The sequence below is a fragment of the Vespula vulgaris genome, chromosome 3, assembly GCF_905475345.1.
Source record: "Vespula vulgaris chromosome 3, iyVesVulg1.1, whole genome shotgun sequence".
In the NCBI taxonomy this organism is placed as follows: domain Eukaryota; kingdom Metazoa; phylum Arthropoda; class Insecta; order Hymenoptera; family Vespidae; genus Vespula; species Vespula vulgaris.
Genome location: NC_066588.1, coordinates 8,948,045 through 8,970,562, shown reverse-complemented (window position 1 = coordinate 8,970,562; position 22,518 = coordinate 8,948,045). Strand labels below are relative to the sequence as shown.

General features: G+C 26.4%; 2 protein-coding genes across 3 annotated transcripts; both read right to left on the bottom strand.

Moving 5' to 3' along the window:
• Window positions 1–23: 23 nt before the first annotated feature.
• LOC127062784 (putative fatty acyl-CoA reductase CG5065) lies at window positions 24–9,141 on the bottom strand. Of its 2 annotated transcripts, XM_050991519.1 has the most exons (9): window positions 8,840–9,141; window positions 5,246–5,499; window positions 2,157–2,320; window positions 1,943–2,078; window positions 1,487–1,686; window positions 1,151–1,403; window positions 650–840; window positions 327–584; window positions 24–235 (listed from the first exon to the last, which is right to left on the bottom strand). In XM_050991519.1, the coding sequence occupies exons 2-9, from the start codon at window positions 5,459–5,461 to the stop codon at window positions 100–102; spliced, it is 1,554 nt and encodes a 517-aa protein (XP_050847476.1). In that variant the 5' UTR covers window positions 5,462–5,499; window positions 8,840–9,141; the 3' UTR covers window positions 24–99. The 2 variants fall into 2 exon arrangements, with proteins under 2 accessions (XP_050847476.1, XP_050847477.1); XM_050991520.1 differs by lacking the exons at window positions 5,246–5,499; window positions 8,840–9,141 and adding an exon at window positions 3,248–3,263 and having other exon boundaries at window positions 2,157–2,323.
• Window positions 9,142–12,726: 3,585 nt separating this feature from the next.
• Window positions 12,727–22,413, bottom strand: LOC127062786 (putative fatty acyl-CoA reductase CG5065). The gene is made up of 7 exons (XM_050991522.1): window positions 22,016–22,413; window positions 20,439–20,658; window positions 14,699–14,938; window positions 14,340–14,604; window positions 13,968–14,270; window positions 13,356–13,563; window positions 12,727–13,263 (listed from the first exon to the last, which is right to left on the bottom strand). Exons 2-7 carry the CDS (start codon window positions 20,628–20,630, stop codon window positions 12,960–12,962), a joined length of 1,512 nt encoding a protein of 503 aa, XP_050847479.1. The 5' UTR covers window positions 20,631–20,658; window positions 22,016–22,413; the 3' UTR covers window positions 12,727–12,959.
• Between the last annotated feature and the right edge of the window lie 105 nt (window positions 22,414–22,518).

The window sequence follows — 22,518 nt, the reverse complement described above, 5'->3', positions numbered from 1 at the left end:
ATCCATAGAAAGTACGGCAGAAATAGTTTGAAAGTTTTACTTGGTCTCTATATAATACAAAATTATAAAAAAGTAACTATAAACTAAGAATATATATAATTACAAAGATAATATTTTGGTAACACCGGTCCAGCTTCCTTCAAAAAGTGTTTCGAAACTATCCATCCATGAAAACAGCACGTAGATCAGAAGTGCAAAGAAAAGTATTTTCGTAAATATGTCTACCCAATACATTCTGTAAAAAAAGTTCAAAAATTAAAAAAGACAAATAGAGGCACAGTATTATCTTTTGTAATGTAAACAAAAGATAAATATAAGAATTTTACATTCTAATGTGCCGACGAGCTGCTGGTAAAGTTTCGGGAAGTTCTTTTAGAATATAAATTCTTGCAGCTTGTACACAAGTTTCAAAATATTTGTACACGTCTATGTCGTCTCCGTGCATGTAATACTTATTATATTCTCTGGCATTAAGTTTATCTCTTACTTCCTTTATATTTGCATTAATAAAATCCCATTGGTTATTGGCATAATATTCGAACACATCAAATCCTTTTTGTATGCGACGTTGAACTCGACACATGCTACATAAGAAAAGAAAATAACAATCATACAATTGATAACTTCTGAATCACTTTTTATCACTTACATCGGCTCGTAACCCGCAAGAAATATAATTGTATCAATGAAGTAAGCTGGAATCGTGTGAAATAGAAAAACACAAATATCATGATGAAGACGTGATCTTTTCATACTGCCACCTGGATACCAAAGGACACCATTTAAAGGTATCTTTTCTATTACTCTACGACCGATCTCTATGATTTCAGCCCACGAAACCTACGACAAACATTTTTATATTAAATTGCAAGCTTTGATAAATATACGCTATATAAGATTGATATTTATTAATATTTTTAATTTATCAATATTTTTAAACATTTAATCAGAATTTTTAATTTATCATAAAATATCAGTACGTGATATAAATGACTTAAACTTGATGCATTTAACTCTGATATTTAATTATTTATATCAATCAAAATATTCGTATAACTGCCCAGTTATTTTAACAAAATATTTAACATTAATAAATAAAAATATTGAGGAAATAAATAGAAGTGATAATATAACAATCATTGAGAGTTACTTTGAAATCGCTACTGCTGGTAAGATTGTATATTCTCTTATCATGATCTTTAAAATAAATATAATTCCATGTGCAAGCAAGAATAGCATTGACCAATATATCGACAGGAACATAGTCGGCATAACTATTTTCATTGCAATACATGCTCCTAATTACACCCTTTCCAGCACCAATTAAAAGTCCTGTCGGACCATTGATGTTATCTGTCCAACCTGGTAGTGGTTCTTTCCAAATGGGTACCACAACACTTGGTCTATAATTTTAAAGTCATTACACGATTGATTCTCTTAGAATATATCTACTGAAAAAAAAATCAAAAATGTTTGAAGATATTACCTTAATAAGACTACTGGAATGTGTGGCATGGCTTCTTCAATAATCCCTTCGGACAGAGCTTTCGTAAAGGCATAGGTATTTGGTATTTTACCTAATATCTTATCTGTTATAATATCTACTATTTCATCGTCCATCCATTCGATACATTGTATTACTTTATGTGGATCCGCCGGAGGTGGATACAGCTTTTCTTCCAATAACTAAAAGAAATATTGAGATCATCGTTGTAAATAGAGGTAATTTTTCAGTTATGTATATCGGTATATATATGTGTGTATACCAATATATAATATAATTAATATTAGTTCTTACGATAAATCTGAATTGTTAGTTATAATGATATTTTATATAATATATAATATATATATAACTATATAATTTTAAATATATAAATATATAATTATATATATATAATATATATGTATATAACTATTTATTTTTATTATTTATACGTACTTTTTGATCAAGGTGGCAATAAGATGTACTGATATGACCGAAAAATAACAAATTCTTCATTTCCTTGGCCAACTCCAACATCTGTTTCGTACCACGTGTATTCAACAATACCGCTTTCTTTAACGCCTCATCGAATCTTTAATGTATAAGAAAACTCGGTAATACTTTTTTATGATAATTCGATGAAAGAAATAAGGAAGATTATAATTCTTACCTCACCGTTGCTGCCGCGTGATAAATAATAGTGATTTTATCAATCAACATTTTTTTATCCTCTGCTGAAATGCCAAGTTCTGGTAACATCACGTCTCCTTTTATCGCCGTCACCCTATTGTGTAGTATTCCCAATCCTTTTTGTTCACGAATTTGATCGAATACCTACTGATTTATTATTAAATTTAAAATTTCAATTCGATATTAATTTTAATTCTATATAATTCATTTTAAAATTAAAAATTTTTAATTGGATCTTAATTTTAAGTTATTTATAATTCATTAAAAAAAATATGAATTATAAAATAAATTACATCATCTTTTCGCATGTAATTAAATCATTGCTTTCTCTTTTTTCATTTTTTTTTTTTATTATCTTAATGATATATTATATATTTTAGGCTCTAAAATATCGAAGGAAATTTATTGTAAAGTCTCTAGAAAGTGTTTGGTAAGGCAATTGCAGTACAGTTTCGTCACGTAGATGCATAGAAATGATGCGATAGAAATCGTAAAAGTCGTATCTTTCGTCATTTCACATTTACTTTATGTGCTTGCACATATTATTAGTTAAAGTTGAATAATCGTTGTGAAGTAAATTTATGTGTAAATATTGTAATACATGTTTGTAAAACATACATACATACTGTACATGTTTGCATTATATACACGTATGAGTATTTTTGAAGTTACGATAAGTATTTTATTTGCGATTTTCTGTTTCTTCTAATTTTAAAATTATAATGAATTTAAAATTATATTACAATTAAAATTTTACAATTTTTATGAGTTTTAAAATATATATTACATTTTAATGATTTGAATTCAGAGTAAAGATCAACAAGATACAATTTTCGTATTAAAGCGTATAAATCGTATGCAATTAAAAAATAAAAAACGTTACTAATAAATCCGATAAAAAAGAAATGTCATTCTCTTATTTTCGATCGTACCGATCGTTTAGAATATTGAATATATTAAAAGTAGGATTCGTAAGAAAACAAAAAACTCTACTCTATACTTATATACGTTCAAGAAAACGTATATAATTTCTGGTCTGGCTTTTTAATGACAATCAAATATTTTACTTACTAATTGAATAATAAGAAATCTTGCAAAACTGGAATTTCACGGGTCGTAGTCACTGTTAATATATAAATTCACAGTTAAAGAAAAAAAAGGGAAGAAAAAGAAAAAGTATATATTCTTGACCGTACAGCTACTTTTACCATTTGAAAAGAGAACATTTATTTGTTTTTATAGTTGTGGAAGGTTGATCATTATCAGATAAAAGGTCAAGATAATTTTTTGACCTGGTAGCCTCATTATTTTCTTCACGACATACGTACATCACTTATGACACAGTACGTACAGTGTAATTTTTTTCGAGATGTATTACAACGTTTACTGGCTATAACAAACCTGTTAGATTAAAAAGATATATGATATATATAGATACGTAAGATGTTATTACGTTTACTGGTTTGCCTAGATGAATTCTACTTTCAAAGACTATTCTTGAAGATGCTAATCAAACTTTAAATTGACATTTAATGTCAAAGGAAAACTCACATATATACACAGACATGCGCGTGCGCATATACTAACATATAATAACAAGAAAAAATGAAAAAAGAGAAAGCAATGATTTAATTACATGCGAAAAGATGATATAATTTATTTTATAATTCATATTTTTTTTAATGAATTATAGATAACTTAAAATTAAGGTCCGATTAAAAATTTTTCATTTTAAATGCAGAGAAAGAGAGAGAGAGAGAGAGAGAGAGAGAGAGAGAAAGAGAGAGAATTCGAATTTCGTAAAAATATGCGATTTCCTTAAAAAATAAAATTTTAATCGTATAAACCGGAATTTGTTCTGAAAAAGATTGCTTATTACCCAATAATACACACACTTGCATACATGCGCGCGCATAGACTAGATCTATAGTAATGAATAGATAGTACAAAATTTTAAATAATTTCCACCACTTCGCACGAATCTGTACCAGTAATTCCATTGAGTAAGGTAACCACAGACCAATCGAACAGACATGATATAACATATATACCAGATAAACTACGAATAGACTACTTTCACTGGCTTTGGTATGATTAAATAATAACAACGATAATAATAATAATTTCTCTCGTTACATTGCTATTTGAACGAGGCCTTGACTCTGTTTTCTATGATGCATTTATATCTCGGATAACATGCAATGACTTTCACTCACGAATCGTCGAATGTTTCGGGAAAGTGAAACAAAAGGACAATTGTTTAGTTGCTGCTATTCGTATTTGTGAAAAAAATCTTCGTCGATATTTTTTGTGAAGCTTTTTTTCTTTTTCTTTCTTTTTTTTTTTCCTTTTTGTTTTTTTTTCTCTACGCCTTGTCTGTTTTTTCTTTCTCTTTTTTTCATTTATTTCTCGAAAATCATCAGTAAAACTTTATGTATATATTTATTTTTTTTTTATTCATATTTCTTTTTTTATTATTATTTTCACGAGAACATTTATTATTTTATCACAAAGAAATGATTTATTTCTTCTTATATCAGAAATGATTTCTTTCGAGCCTCTTTCTAGATTTATCTGAACTATGTAACAAGTAATACGTTCATGATGCAATTTCATTTTCAACGTCATTATCACTCAGAGAATGTATAGAAAATAGAGAGAAAATAGTTAAATGCGGAAGATCTGTCTAATAAAACGAATCAAACGATCGAATGATTTTCTTAAGTTCAAATCATTTAATATTATATTTATATTTTTTTAAAGGATTCCCTTTGTTTTAATTGTTACTTTCATTTGCATTTAACAATTTATTGAATTCAATGGAATGATTAGAATGATTTGTTCACACATTTAATTGTTATTTTCATTTGGATTTAACAATTTGTTGAATTCAATGGAATGATTAGAATGATTTGTTCACACATTTAATTGTTATTTTCATTTGGATTTAACAATTTGTTGAATTCAATAGAACGATTAGAATGATTTGTCCAAACACATGTTACGGTTTCTCAATGTTTTAATGTTACGACATATTTAAGTAGTTTACGAATTAAAAGGAAACTTTACCGGACCCTGGAAGATTTCATCTAAACGATCCTTAGGTTCTTTGCCCTTTTTAGGTCTAACGAGCATAAAGATCTGTGTTATTCCTGGTAAACAACGTAGAAATTTCTCAAGCATCACTTTTCCAAGAAATCCAGTGCCTCCGGTAATCAGGATATTTTGACCTCGAAAAGTCTGCTCTATCCTATCCGGTAAATTATCCATTTTTTTATCCGCCATTACGATTGTATTCGTCTTCTATTTAGCTTTCCTTTTGTCTGAAATATGAGAGAATAAAAGAAATAAAAATAAAATAAGAAATGAAATAATACAAAGTTATAACTGTTTATTTTTTATACGATTTTTGTTCTTTTGGTTTATATATACTTATATAACATTTATATTCATATTTACATAATGTTTACAATATGTATACCCACGCACATTCACACACCCACACACACACACACACATATACATACATATATATTTATATACTTTTTCATTTATATAATTTATATAATTATATATTTGTTACCTACATATATATATATGCTTCATGTTTATTTAAAATTAAGAAAGAAAAATTGATAAACATTATTAAAAAACATTAATAATATAATAACTAATTAGTTCTTTATTATATATTAGTATTATATATATTCTTTATTATATATTCTTTATTATATATTAATATATATATGCATGAGTGTAGTTGAATAATATAATTAATTTATTCATTGAAAAAATACATACTGCATCTTTTTATTTATTTATTTATTTTTTCGTCATTATTAATTAAAAGATCTGAATAGTATAATAATTAGTTACATTTTTTCTATTAATCCCATAATTCTTTTAATCCCATTTAAATATTTACATATTTAATTTATTAATTATACATTCCGATTTCGCAGAATGCAGTGTATAATCGCTTGATTTTTTACAGGATGATTGCTTAAGTTTCGCTCGTTAAAATTACAAAAGCATACGAATAGTTTTATCGTCAATTCCGAAACATATCCGCGTATTGCGCGACGCTAAGAAATAAAAGAGGGAGAAAGACAGAGAATGAGAGAGAAAGAAGTATAGACACGTCCGTTTGATGAGAATTACGAGTTTCGTAATGAAAACGATGGTTGATGAACCACAAATCGTTGACCGTTCTTCTGTCTATACTATCGGTTAATACTTTCGATCATGTTTCTTTGTTGTTGCATTACGTCTTTGATGTTTTTAAGAACTGTTTTTTTTAGAAACAAACAACCGATTCTCATTACACTGGTGAAAGCGGACACTTATGTCAAATGTTTGTAACGAATTTAAAAAGAAAAAAAGAAAAACAAAAAATACGACAGATATAAACGGACGAGGTAAAAACAATTCTGAAGAAGATCTTTTTTTTTTTATTTCATTTTTAATATTATCGTTATATTAATAACATTTTTTGTTCCATTTTTATGTCGTTGTGTCATAACTCCATGATGGGAAATACAATTTTGAAAACACATGCATTTATACGTATATATATTTTTTAAGCCTTTGATTTTTGTTCTATAAATTTAATTGTTAATTCATGTTTGTTCGGTATAAATTGTCTTGTTAATTTTATTGATATAATGAATTGTTTTTCCTATTTTTCTTTTTCTTTTTTTTTTGAAATATTAGAAAAGAAAGATAGATATAGAATATTTAAAAATGTTCTTTAAAAAGAATCAGCAGTGTATTTGTTTTATTTTTCTTTTTTTAATTAATTAACATTTTCTTCCGTTTGCATATATTTTAATTTATTTTATTAAATGTATTAATTTATGATAATTTTATTATTACATTAAATGTACTTTATTAAATGATTTATATCTATTAAAAACACAAGAATCATTAGTAATGATAGAATATATGTATAGATGAGCTATAGAATTTTTCTATTCAGATTTTTTATTTAATTAAAAAACAAGACAAAAGAAAAAAAACAATAATTATTATCAATAATAGAAACTGTGTACTTAATCGATTTTTAAAGAAACGTTGCATTGAATCCGTTACGATTTCTAAACATTAAGTCGATTGTGCAACTTATGTTTTGAACAGTAAATTGCGTTCGTGCATACACTTTGCATGTACACATATAATACGTGTTAATATCTTGAATTTGCTAAGAAAGAAAGAAAGAAGAAAGAAAGGAAGAGTTCGTGAGGAAGTAAAAAGAATAAAGAAAGAGAATTATATGTAAAAAGATACAAGTCATTGGATTGCGCTGAATATTTAACTTTGAAGCTTGCGCAAGACGAGAAATAGATACATAAACAACGCTATAATTATGTAATTTCCATTTATTGTGACGACGTGGTAACAATAATCACAACACTAATACTTATAAACAACATATAGCCTATAAAAAAATAAGTGCACAACAGTTTTATGCATAATTTATTTCTTTACAATTTATTATTATGCATAATCGTTTCAGTAAACAAAAAACAACAAATCAAAAAACAGATATTTATGAAAAGAGACATGCATTATTTTATAAATTCTCATTTATACGAAATAATAAAAAAAGAAAAGTAAATAAATAAATGAAAAAAGATGAACGAAAAAGATATCTATCAGGAACGAAATGTTTCAATTTTTTCGATAAATAATTATGAAGACAAAAGAAAAAGCAAATGTTTTCCTGATTTTTTTCTGATAACGATTAAAAATGTTCATCAAAAAGAAAAGAAAAATAAAAAGAAAAAGAAAACAACAAACTTAAAGAGTAATCAAAATGAACACACACGAAATAAAATATTTTTCTTCGAGAGAGCCACTTTAATATTTTTATAACGTCCTCGATAAATTCTAATTTTATTGTGTTGTACGTTCTATGAATTTGATTTGCACGCGCACATGATTACGTAACTAGTGGTTAAGAATAATGAACCATGAAAATTAGGACAATGTTCTCTTTCTTTCTCTTTCTACGTATTTGCAAATATAAGCTAGCATGTGAACGTAATTTCGATCGGTAGGTATATTTTGCTTGTCAAGTAAAATGAGAAGGAAAGAAAAAGGAAAACGAAAGAAAACGGACGAAATAAATTACTTTTAATTGACATATCTTAATTTTAGGTTCTCAATCTTAAGAATTGCATGATGCAATTGGCAGGAAATCTGAAACGACCTTAAAATGTCATGAACATTGAAACAAAGAGACACAGAGAGAGAGAGAGAGAGGGGGGGGGGAAGAAAAATATTTATGATCAGGAAAACGATAAACAGTTTTTTTTTATATCATTAAATAAAGTCACGTATCAGAGATTGTCCAAGAAATAATAAGATGATTTCATCATTTAAACGACATATTACAATGAACAATTTGCATATATCGCTAACAGAGTTTTAAAAGTACTTCACGATTTAAATACAAAACCTTTCAAGTTCGTATAATATAATATTCGTATAATATTCGTTCCTGATTCTTTTTATTAATTCTAACTATTAATTATACACATTCATACACACACACACACACTTTTTCTCTCTCTCACTCTCTTTTTCTCTTTCTCTCTTTCTTCCATTTTATTGATTAAAAATTAAAAATTTATAATCATCAATAATAAGTAATACACTTACTTTGGAAATAAATTTATATTTCTTCTTCTCCCCGTTGATATTTACACCGTTAATAATTAATCAGGATTACACAATGAAATTAATTACACAATGAAATTAATTTCTATCTTGGAAATGGATCTTGATTTACGAAGATAACGAGTAACAAAAGAATGACGACAAAGATGTCATTAGAAAAATCTTCTAACCGAACGAGTTTGAGTCTAATGCTGCTCGTTATACTGCTGATAGTGTGTCTGTCGTAGACTGAGAAAGCATAACGTCTTAAGCCTACTGTTTTTCACTGAACACTCATCGGAGACCGAATCATACCAGTACCCACCTATCCTCCAGTAAATATATAAAGTTTAGATCAGCGTTCTACTCCTTCCACCACTATTGCTAATGACATTACCACCATCTTGGAGAATGCCAAATCTGTTTTTCTAATATTTTCTACAATCATTCACTTTTGAAGACAATTGCAGAAATTTATGAAAACATTCTACTATGATTGTTTTTCAAATAAAATTCATTATAAGTTAATGTTCTCCGAATTTATTTTATATACCATATTACATATATACATACATACATAGGTACGTACATATATATACACACATACGATATATACGTGTATATATATATATATATATATATATATATATATATATATATATATATAATATAATATGTATACATATATATAATATATAATATATATACATATATATATGTACGTGTATAATATATAATATTGTGTATGTGTGAGATATAATATATGAAAGAAATATAAGCTTCTTATTAATTTTTTATAAAATATTTTATTTTAATATTTTATTTCTGTCTTGTAAATCATGAATTATTTTGTTATATTTACAGAAATGTTGTAAAAACTTAAATAATATTTATAATTATTTAATTATATAATTTTTATTTTTATTATAATATTTTATTATAAATATAATAAATTATATAATATATTACTTAAATAATATTTATAAATTATTAAACTTACAAATAAAAACTTCATAAATAAAAACAATAAAAAAAAACGATTTCATTAATCTTTAAATAAGTCCAATTCTCTTTCTTTTTTAAATTGGATCTTTCTATTTTTTCATGTGAACGAAAAAATTTATTACGATTTTAAAAGATCGATTATCTGAATACATAATAATTTACATCATACCTATAATACAAAATTGATAGAAACAAATGAAAAAAAGATATAATATATGTGTTAATTTATTCTTTGAATATCATACGCAAGAAAAATTTAATGACATCATCACAATAAAAACCTACTATATACATTTCTTTTTTATTATCATTTAACAGCTGAGTTGTCAGTGATGGAGATACAACTTAATAATTATATAATTTCTTAGGAATATTACCAGAAAGTAATCTTCCATGGAATATTTATTTTTCTAATATTGTAACGTAATTTCGAGTTAAATTTTTATAAACATTAATATATACATATATAAGTATATATATAAGCTTATACATATAAGCATATATATATGTAAACATGTACACACATACACGTGCTTATAAATTCAGATATAGCTTAGAAATGAATTATTATTATTTATAATTTTAAAATTATAAATATAAATAATTTTACTTACCATAATTATTACAAACAATAATTATATACATGCGTATGTGTATGTGTGTGTGTGTGTGTATACACAGGAGTTCCAAGAATACTATTCCAAGAACAGATAAAAGAAGTTTCAAAAAACAGTATACATAGATGATGAAAGTTAAGATTCTTTAAGGTTCTAATTAACTGCCTTAGAAAGTTTTGACATACTAAATTTTGTTTTGTTCTATCATATCAAAACTTTCTTTCTTTATAAATTACAATACTTTTTCAAATGTACGAGCAAATCAAAAATATAATATATGTCGAAGATTCAATTATTATATCATTTATAATTTATCGATAAATTGTACGTGTATATATATGATTTAAATTATGCTCCAAATTAAATATTAATTCAACTATCTCTACAACGCTCAATACTAGAAAAAAGGAGAGAGTGAGAGAGAGAGAGAAATATTTACAAATACTGATAGAGCAACAAGTTAGGGTTAAAATATTCAAGAACTCAAAATAAAGGTGAGAGAAGCTCGAACATTGATTCTTTAGGCCGCATGTTCGACCTCTATTCGTTCGTAGAATTTCACTTTCGTTCACTGCCGTTTTGCTTATACAGTAACTTTGCATCTTGCATACATAGGTACGTATGTATGTATTTACGTAGGTATATGTGTATATCTTTCTTTATCTGCTTCGTAAAAAGAAAAGAGACGGGAAATATGTACTTTCAACACGTTCTAAGACGTCGAGACGATTCGTGGTAAGGTGCGTCAAACATTACATCGTCGTTTCTATTTTTCATTTCTTACTTACCTTTTTTTTTATACATTGTTCATTAACGATGTAAATCTGACAAAAAAAAAGTAGAAAAAGTAAGTACAAGACTATGTCCAAATGCGATTATCGTCTTCAACTCATGATTTCTATTTTCCGTAATTTGTTCGAAATACATATGTATGTGAAAGAATTTCTTTAATTTCATTGATCGGAAAGGAATCTTTCAGGAAGTATTTATTTTTATAGTACTGTAACGTGATTTCGAATTAAATTTTTATAAACATTAATATATGTATATATATATATATATATATATATATAATAAGTTTATACATATAAGCATATATATATGTAAACATGTAAACACACACATACACGTGCTTATAGATTTTTTATTTTTTCCTTTTAATTCTAATTTTTTTTGCATTCGAGATCTTGATTTTTATGTGAAAAAAATGAATCGGATAATCATTTTTTATCACTATTGTTACCCTTGTTTTACCTTTTGTTTAATCGTTAAACTTGAATAACGTTCTATCAAATTTTTTTGTTTAACAATCCTTTGCTGATTCTTTTGATTTGTATTATGTCTATATTTTATTTTATTCTTAAGAAATACAATATATATATATATATATATATATATATATATATATATATAATATTATTGAATATATATACAGATAATGCGTGATATTTATCAATCTTGGAGATATACAATTATTTTGATATTACTATTGAAGAAAGAAATTAATTTTCTCAAACATGATATTTCTAAGAAAGATATCGTTTTATTGATAGTTAAATATCAATAAAACTACACCTGTGTGATGGATCATATATATATATATATATATATATATATATATATATATATATATATATATATATTATATAGGATGTATCGTATAACTTTATTATTTGAAATATTCTTGTTATATTTGATTTCATAGAAACAAATGATCAAAACAAAGTTATACTACTTCAAGAGATGTATCTAACGATGGAAATTTTACTCAAGGTTTTTTACACGAATGATATTTTTTTCAGGTGCACGTACATGCACTTGCAATAAAAATATAACTACAAATATGTAGTTCACCTTCAATCATACGTCTCTCCTCAAACTGTTATAATTACATAAATCTTTAGACATCTTTAAACATATCTCATGAAGTAAACATTTTTGAACGTTGTACTCTAATACTTCGTAATTTAGAATGACAGGATAAATTAATAACCATAAGAAATTAATATCATAAGAAACTTCGTGCAGTTTAGCTTAAAAAAATACGGATGACTCTGAAATCTCGTAAAAAAAATAGCCTTGAGAAAAAATTCTTTTCATAGTCAAATGCCTTTCGAAATGGTATAACTTTGCTGTATAAAACAGAATAACAAAAATATTTCAAATAATAAAGTTAAGCGGTACATTTCGTATATAGATAAAAAGTGTTACGTCATCACATACAATGTTAATTTAGGATTAGACGGGATATAAAATATTTACAAAAAATAACAGAATAAAAGATACGATTTATGAGTGTGAAAGAATTTACATTATAATCATCGCTGCCAAATTACATTTTGTTTTGTCATCAAGAACAAATAAAGTAAACTAATCTAAATTAAATTCCTAAAAAAGATATTATTTTATTAATAAATACATTGATTCTTGATGATACATCAAGAAACTGTAAGATACTGTAAGTCGATAAGGTAAATATTATCGAGTCGATAAAGTAGAAACTAAATCTCATTCTCCTCAATTAAAGCTGCGGTTATTCCTTTGGAGGTATTCATCCATGAATAAATAAACCACACGACGAGTACAGCAAAAAGAATTTTCACAAATAAATCCGCGATATATAAATATCTAAAAACTTGTCTTGCCCGAGGTAAAGTTGAAAGATCATCCTTTAGGTAAAATTTTCTTGTCCCCAAAATATAATTTAATAGATATTCATCCCAAGATAAGGCCTTAGTATCCATGAAGAAAACTTCTTTATCCGAGGAGCAAAGACGTTCTTGCAAATTTTTCCTCCCTTCGTTTCTTTAAAAAATTATAAGAAAAAAAAATTTATATATATATATATATATATGTATATACATGATAGTTCAAATACTTTCGTAAATAATACCTACCGGAATATCCATTCTTTAGTTGTGTAATATTGTAATAATTCCAAACCATACGTGATTCTTTGATGAACTTTCACCAAGAACGGCTTGTTCCCAGTTAAAACAATTATAGCGTCTAAGAAATATGCCGGTATAAAATGAAAAAATAACATGGTAAGCCAATGTAAGATTTTCGATGAAGTTATTCTTCCCCCTGGATACCAAAGCGGTCCTGGAAATAAAAATATTAAAATTGAAGATAAAATTTTTATCTCTGTCGGTAATAGAGAGACCTTGATTCTAACAATCATCGTATACCTAATGATATAATGTTCCACAGTACGTGACATAATTATTAATCCGGATAAATAACCAATGAAAATATCAAATTATATACCGATTATATACAAATTATCTTTTATTATATGTTAACTCATAGGGAATGTCAAGAGTAAAATAGAGATATTATCGTCTTGACGTGCTCTAATCAATAGACAATCAATTATTTGGCTTGAAGATTTTAAATCATGAGAAATCACGTTTAACGATAGACCAACAGATATTTTGATATCTTAACAATACATAGACGTCTAAATGAAAAATAAATGAATTTTTTTTTTGTTTATCATCGTTTACCAGAAAATGGATTGCTCAGAGCATGCTTCCTTCCAATTTCCAAAGCCATACCCCAGGATATAGGATTTTCTCCGCTTTCCGTGACATTCATAAAAATTGGTTTCTCAGGTTTTTCCAAGCCAACGTGCCAGGCCAATGCGATAATGGAGTTAACAGCTATGTCGCAGGGCATTAAATCGGTCAAGTAATCTGCGTTGCATAACATCGTACGTATGACACCCTTTCCTGCTCCAATCATCAGTCCAGTTGGACCATTGATATTATCGATCCAACCAGGTGTCGGTTCTTTCCATGACGCTATCACTAAAGTCCAAACAAAGAAATGTCAAATAAGCGAAATAACGCGAATTATATTTTAAAAATTCATCATACCTATCGACGGACGAGCGATTCCAGCAGGTAAATTAGATCTGAACAAAAGATCCTCGCTGAGAGATTTGCTAAACGCATAAGTATTCGGTTGTTTACCGAGTAGTTTCGGTGTCATAGCATTTAATACATGATCGGGCATACTATTCACCGTACATATAATACTTTCAGGTGAAATTTCTGTTGGATAAGCCCGTTCCTCTAACACGGCCTCACCACACTGGCAATAAGACGTAGATACGTGGATAAAGGATTCGAGATGTGGCATCTAAAAATTAATGTCGTTTTTAAAAAGATTCCTTTGAAAATCTTTTTGAAAAAATTAATGAATTATGAAATATTCCTCCAAAGTTAAATTTTACCTGTTTAGCTAATGCTAAAATATTCATGGTACTCTTCGTATTCGTATTGATCGCAGTTTTTAATGGAAGATCGAATTTAACGTTCGCAGCTGTATGAAAAATCACCGAAATCTCGTTTATAATTCGTTCCTTATATGAAGCAATTAAAGCTAATCCATCTTCGGTTATTTCTCCAGGCACCACTACAAGTTTCTTCAATCTTTCGGGATACTTTTCTCGAAGTACTCTAAATGGTTCTTGCTGGAAAATATCAAACTCATTCAATGATCCGCATTTATTTCACCAATCGAAATCTTGATGTATATTGATAAATAGATCAAGTTCATCGAAGAATATGGTAAATCTCAGAAAGGGGTAGGATGAAGGATAGGCAGACGAGCGATCTAGTAGATAGAACTTCAAGGTCCTTTCTCCGTAAAATATCTAAGACATATGGCATTCGCCTTTTAATCGAAGAATTAACTGGCCCGTAACTTAGTGACGTAAAATGTGAAAGGACCACTTCCATATCAAGAATATCGAGATCCATTCTTATTCGTATACTTGTCGTACCTATATATATACGTATGTGTATATATGTTATACATATGTATAGATACATATATATTATATATATATATATCTATATCTATGTACGATACATCAGAAATATGAGCAGACGATTTATATTATTTTCCTGCACTTTTAGTACATTCATTTCTCTTTAATTGTTCACAATTTTGCAAGGCTCTCAAAAAGATAAAAAGAAAATTATATTTGTTAATTTCGAAGAAAGTAATTAATCATTTTGTCAGTATTTGTATTTGTATGTTTTATACAATCGATTTTTATGTTCTTATTAAACTCGTTTTTTTTTCTACAACAATATGAACCATGTGTAAAACGATAAGACACAAATTCGAGGCTAAACGTTCGCTTTCACTTTTCTTTCCAAGTATTACATGATCCACCTACTTTTTAAACCGTTCAAGATTCCAAACAGTTTTTCCTTAATGATTTCTTATTAACTAATTTAGTAATATGTTAAATATTATGCAATGAAAGTCATCAATAGTGTTCGGTGTAAGCAGAATTTAATAACAAAATTAATATAAAATATCTTCATTTAAGATTGCTTTGATGATATTTAGAGGACATATTTCCTGACAATAATAAACACTTATGTAAAAGAATATGACAATGAAATTCTCTTCTATGTATCTCTTATCTAAAAAAAAATTATGAAAGATTAAGTCAAAAGTAGACGCATTGATTGAAGATGTTTGACTACGATCGTGTGTAAATATCTTGGAAGATTACCCAAGAAACATGAATTAAAGATGAGTATTAGAGAGTTTGACGACCTAGTTGAAACGTCTTTTAAAAGTCCAAAGAAACCATCGATGATGGCCAAGTAAGAGTATATTCTCGACGAACGTTTCATATTTTATTAGATTTAAAAATATCGGCTTTAGGCTCTATGAATTGATATGCAGAACGTTTGAAATTATATTTTATAGTCTATCGAATAGCATAACGATATTTGGCAAGATCGAAATTAATATGGATAAGAAAGAATGACATAACGTAAGATAGAATTTACTTTCACACGATATTTCTTTCGTGCATTGATATATACATATACATGAACGTACATACATATATACATACGTATATACATACGTATCTATACATCTGTCGAACAAAATGAAATACTCATGTGAGTTTTTGTGCGATATAAATAGACATTTATTTAAAAATGTTTTTTCTTAATTTAAATTACATCTCGTAAATTTTTTATTTCCAATGACTTAACGATATGACAAAACGCGAATAAATCTTTTGAAATTATTTAACTAATTATTTCAAATTAAAAGATTTGTATCGGTTCTTAATTAATTTTCAGATAATAACCAGTTTTGTTTTTTCGAATTCTTACACGTTAAAATCTAACAAACGTGGTAACATCATAATCGTATTCATTAAAAAAATAAATTTAAATATATTAAACATATTTACGACATAAATGCCTTATTATTAAAACTGTGATCTTAAAAGGCAATTAATTTATTGTATTATTTACGATGATTATGAATCAAAAGGAGATTAATTTATTCTATAGATTCTATAGATTATCAGATTCTATTATAAATCTATAGATCTAGAGATTAATTATCATGATGATCATGATGAGCATGACAAAAAACTTATTAATACAGAATTGTATTTATTATTTTTTTTTATGCAAAATAGAATCTTTATAAAAAACTGATATTATTTATTATCGTTTGGATTCGGTTAATCAGATATGTAATTGCATAATTTGTGACTAGATATGGACGTGGACAGGAAATTTAAAAGGAGGAAGAGAAGGAAAAGAAAATACCTATTGTAAAAGTGATTATGAGAAACTATTATATAAAACTTCGAGATACGTTTCCAATCGGTAAATCTCTTATAGTAGATAAAAGAAAAAATACTATTAATAATACATTCTTCAGCAGAATTTCAACATCGATTATTTCCTGATAAATAATACAATAATTATTGAAATAATTGAACGATTATTATGTTAAATATGACGCTCCTTATTTCTTTATTTTATTATTTACCACTCTCTCTCTCTCTCTCTCTCTCTCTCTCTCTCTCTTTCTCTCTTTTCTCGAATTGTGCGTCACTTGAGCAATACATTAAGATGAAAAATAAAAAAATAAAAAATGAATTAAAAGCAAGTTAATAAAATATTGTACTTTTTTATATAAACATACTACATTTTTAATAGATATTAATCTATGACTTGCTTCTTGACAAATAACTACTTATATTATATTATTAGTAAAAATTATATATTAGCAAATATCATAAAAATAAAAATAAATAAATAAATAAATAAACAAATAATAATAATAATAATAATAATAATATTTAAATAATACTTTTTTTTAAATAATAAGATTTCTTTTAATAAAGAAAGTTAGTATAAAAATTTCAAAACATAAGAATTGTCTCTTTTCTCGTACTTGATTAACTTCATATGTATTACTCTTTCTTTATCCGTTCATAAAATCACTTTAAGTTGTCTTTTAAGTGACAAGTGAACTTGTGCTGGCAACTGGTTCATTGATACACATATAGAAGTATCTTATGATTTATCAAACTGTATAGAAAACCATAATTTAACGCAAGTCGGCGGAGACACAATAGTATCATTTCGAGACTCGTATCAAAAAATTTCTATATATATTTAAGGTATATTATAACTCTGTTTATAGGCAGATGTTATATAGATTTTACTGTTTTTATGATATTAATATTTATAGTATGCAATTTTCGGTATAGGTTTTGTGAAGAATACCAATTATCTAAGAACAGAATATGTCTCTAACCCACTATTGATGTGCACAAAATCAAATGTGATAAAAAATTAGGATATTTTCTGATGCATTATTATCTGAATATTTTACTACATTTTGACCCATGTATATCTTAAATTTCATACAACAATCCTGATTTAAATTTGCACAATTTATAATATTTTACACCACAGCGTGCTATTTTTAATGGTTTGAATTGTTTGTACAATAAACGATCTTTATATTTTAATAAAATTTTATTTATCGACAAGTTTTATTTGTTTCCCGCTCAGGAATTAAAATATATTGAAATATAGATAATTGATCATGACTCTTAATTTATATAAATAAAAAACTATTCACGTCTATGGCATGTTATTTGTAAGTTTGAAACGATTAACTTTCCACGAGAATGATATATTATTTCAGTACAAGATGTTAAATAAAACCGATATAAATATATAAAAAACAAATAAAGAATGAATAAATAAATAGAAATACGTAGAAGAAGTACATCGAATAATCAAATTTCTTGCCTTTTCTCTAAAAGAAAATTGTGAATTAAAAAAAGAGACTAATAAAAAGATTAAAATAATAAGATTTTTTCTTAATAAAAGTATTATTTATATAAAACAGTAACGCTTTTTCGACTAATAGTTATGAGAAAATTGCAAAATAGACAACATGCTTATCTATAATCTGTTTTTTCTCTATAGAATAATATATACCGTGATAATACATGCGCCCGTAAAAAAGACAAAAATATAAAATAAATTTTTTCTAGATAGATACAGGTTTATAATTAGCGTAGGAGAAATACCTACAGGTTGACGTATGAGTTTTTTACATATACATATACATATATATATATATTACATATATATATTACATACATATATATATATATGCACGTATATTTTTTATTTATTTTAAATATCAGTTAAATCAATTAAAGTCGATGATTGTATCGAAGAGCTTAAAATAGCTTTCAAGAAATACAACAAAGAAAAATAAACGAACGAAACAAAAAAACATTTTCTCAATACTAGAGAAATGTAATCATCAGTTATCAAGGAAAAACAAAGTAATAAGGAAAGTTGCTACTAAGAGGATAAACGCACAAGAGACTAAAAGATCACTCTACCGAGTAACTTGTAGAGTGTGTTGTAAGCGCATTCCCCGCACTTCGTACTCGTTCTACCACTTTCTTGAATGAATAAACGAATGTAAGCGCGTATCAACCTGTAAGCTAATAAAGAAAGAAAAAAAAAATATACGAAAAATATATATATATATATGTTATATATGTTCTTATTCTACTGAAAATCTATTGTTGATTAAATACATACATACATATATATATATATATATATATATATATATATATATGTATGTACCTTTTGTATGTGTTGAATAAATTAAATGAAACAATTTAAGCACTAGGAATATGAAAAACAGGAAATAAATCTGAATATCATAAATCGACATGAAATAACTATCGAATAAAAAGATCATTGCCATCGCATACTATTGACTTCGTTGATTCAGCTTTATCTTAAGTAACGAAACGTGTAACCTTGTCAACAATAAAGTATCAAGTCGAAATACAAGAATCGTGTTACACGAATACAAGTTTTTTCTTTTATATTAGTTCTTCTTCTTTACTTTTTTCTTTTTTGTTCGTTTTTTTTTTCTTTCGATGAAATTTTAGAATTAGCTCGAGTTTCACTTTCTTTCTTACCCATGTTGCAATGTCATTTGTGCATTAAAAACTGTTCTCCTCTGTAATCAATAACATTACATTGCATAAGCTCGAAACCATCTACGTTTCGACAGAATTTTTTCTTTTTCTTTTTTCTTTTTTTTTTTTTTTTTTTAACACGCACCTGTCCGTCTCTCCATACTTTCGCGAGGTTCATTTCATTCGAATTTTTTCTCACTTCGTCATTTTTGACGTTACGAATCTCTACCTATTTAATTTCACTTTCACAATCCCACATTAACTGATATTTAAAATAAATAAAAAATATTTGTTTTTTATTATTTCGTAGGTGATTTAAGTTTTTTTATATTTCTTTAATTTGATTATATTTGATTTAATTTGATTTATTCGACTTGATTTATTCCATTTGATTTAAGAATTATTGTAGCAATATGAAAAGGAAGATTAAAGAAATGGACTTTGTAAGAAAAAAAAATGACGAAAGAGTAATAAGAGAATATAATAAAATAAAATAAAAATGATTTTATGAAAAAAAATATTATGTTTTATTTTTTTCTCATAAAATTTGAGAGAGACAGAGAGAGAGAGAGAGAGAGAGAGAGAGAGAGAGAGAAATAATAAGAGCTCATAAAATTCATTACAAAGCAAATTTAAAGTATTACTTAGGAGCACATCAATAACTTACCTCGATGATGACATTCAATCTTGATTGCGAATCAACTCCTTTCTTTCCTCTAATTATCAAGAAAATATTCCCAATATCAGGACAGCTCATTAATAATTTGTAAATCAGAACTTTTCCGACAAATCCAGTAGCCCCGGTAATAAGGACGTTTCTCTTTCGAAACCATTCTGGTATCGATGGTGTCATAACCATTATTTTTATTTTTTTTCTTTCTTGAGGACTGTAACAAAACAAATAATATGAAATATGTCAATAACGTCAATGTCAATTAAAAATATTCATACATACATACAAAGGAGGGCGCATGAGCACATACCCACATATATATTATATATTATATATATATATATATATATATATATATATATATTGTATGCCTTATTATATTACATATTATTATGTGTACATTTAATATAATAATATATATATATTAAATTATATATATATAATATCGTATATAACATAATATCATTATATTATAATTACAATATATTATTTTCTTCTATATATAGTATATAATAAATCCGTGCGCACGCGCGCGCGCATGTGTGTGTACAACCATCCACATAAACATGACCATGAATTCTAATGTGTATAGAATCATTTTCAATGTGCATGAATTGTCTTTGAGACACGATGTTACTTGTCTGACGAAGGGAAGAATAAGTTGCTTTCAAAACGACAAGGTCGTTGCAATTCATTATTATTCCATTAATAATTCAAGTATTCGAGTATTCATTTTAATGATAAAAACGTTATACTCAGAGAATAATTTTCTTATAGTCTATTTCAAAATGATTATTTAACTTGTCACTCAAATATGTCCTCTTAATTCTTTTAATTCTCTTTTCTTTGTTCTTTTTGTGTGTTTAGGAATGAATAATCGAATAAATTATTTGTGAATATTTGACCATTTTTATGTTTTTTATGCTCATTGTTTGACCATTCCTTTAATTTTTTATCGCCAAATAATGTTTTTTTTTTGTTTCAAAATATGCCGTTGCCAAATTATTTTCACTGGTATATTTTATTATCAGAGATATCATTTAATATATACGTTATATTCGATAATGCATATTATATTATATATGTTATATATAATTTAATTTAATATATATTAAACTATAAAATATTATATATAATATATATATATAATTTAACATATATATATTATAATTTAAACTAATATATATTATTATTTTATTATATTAACATATATAATATGTGTATACTATGTAAATTCTAATAATACGAAGTAAAAACCAAGCATTGTTGTAATTCATATAAATATATGTAATACAACAATATGTATTAAAACTAAAATTTATATATACATATATACATAAGGTAATATATGAAATATATATATTTTCCATATTATATAAATATATATTTTAAACACAAAAGTTTTTCATTCAGTCACATTATACCTCGAATTTTTAAACATCTACATATTTATATTTCTACTTATTCACAAAAAAAATGATAAGCAATTAACTAAAAAATAAAATAAAATAAAAAAAAATAAAATGTAACTTAAGAAATGAATATAAAGAAACGCTAGATCATATACATACCTGTTTCACAGCACTGGGATCCCAGGAATGTTCGTTGCCAAATGACGACAATCCCAAAGGAACTAGCAAGTGTCTCGATTAAAATTTCTCTATGTCTTTTCCTCAATCGTTTGTAGATATCGAAGAAAAGAAACAAACAATTTACAAGACAAAGAGAAATAGAAATTTCTTCGATAAAAGGTATCTTCGAAAAAAAAAAAAAAAATTCACTGAGTTGATTTATTTGAGTTCCGTAAGTATAACCGTCTCGATAAAGACTGATCTCTCTCAAAAATAAATGCAATGGAGCAAAGTAAAGAGAGTGGTCGAATGCTTTCGAACTTTAATGATTCATACTTTAGCGCTCGCAGAAACGAACTAAGAGAAAATTCTCATTCTCCACGATGCTTTATCCCCAACTACTATATATTCACCTACCACGAAGAACTATGTTGTTAACCTTGATACTGGGAGGTGGAAGGTAGTAAGAACCTCAAAATTCGTTTCTCTTCACTCTCTTTTAT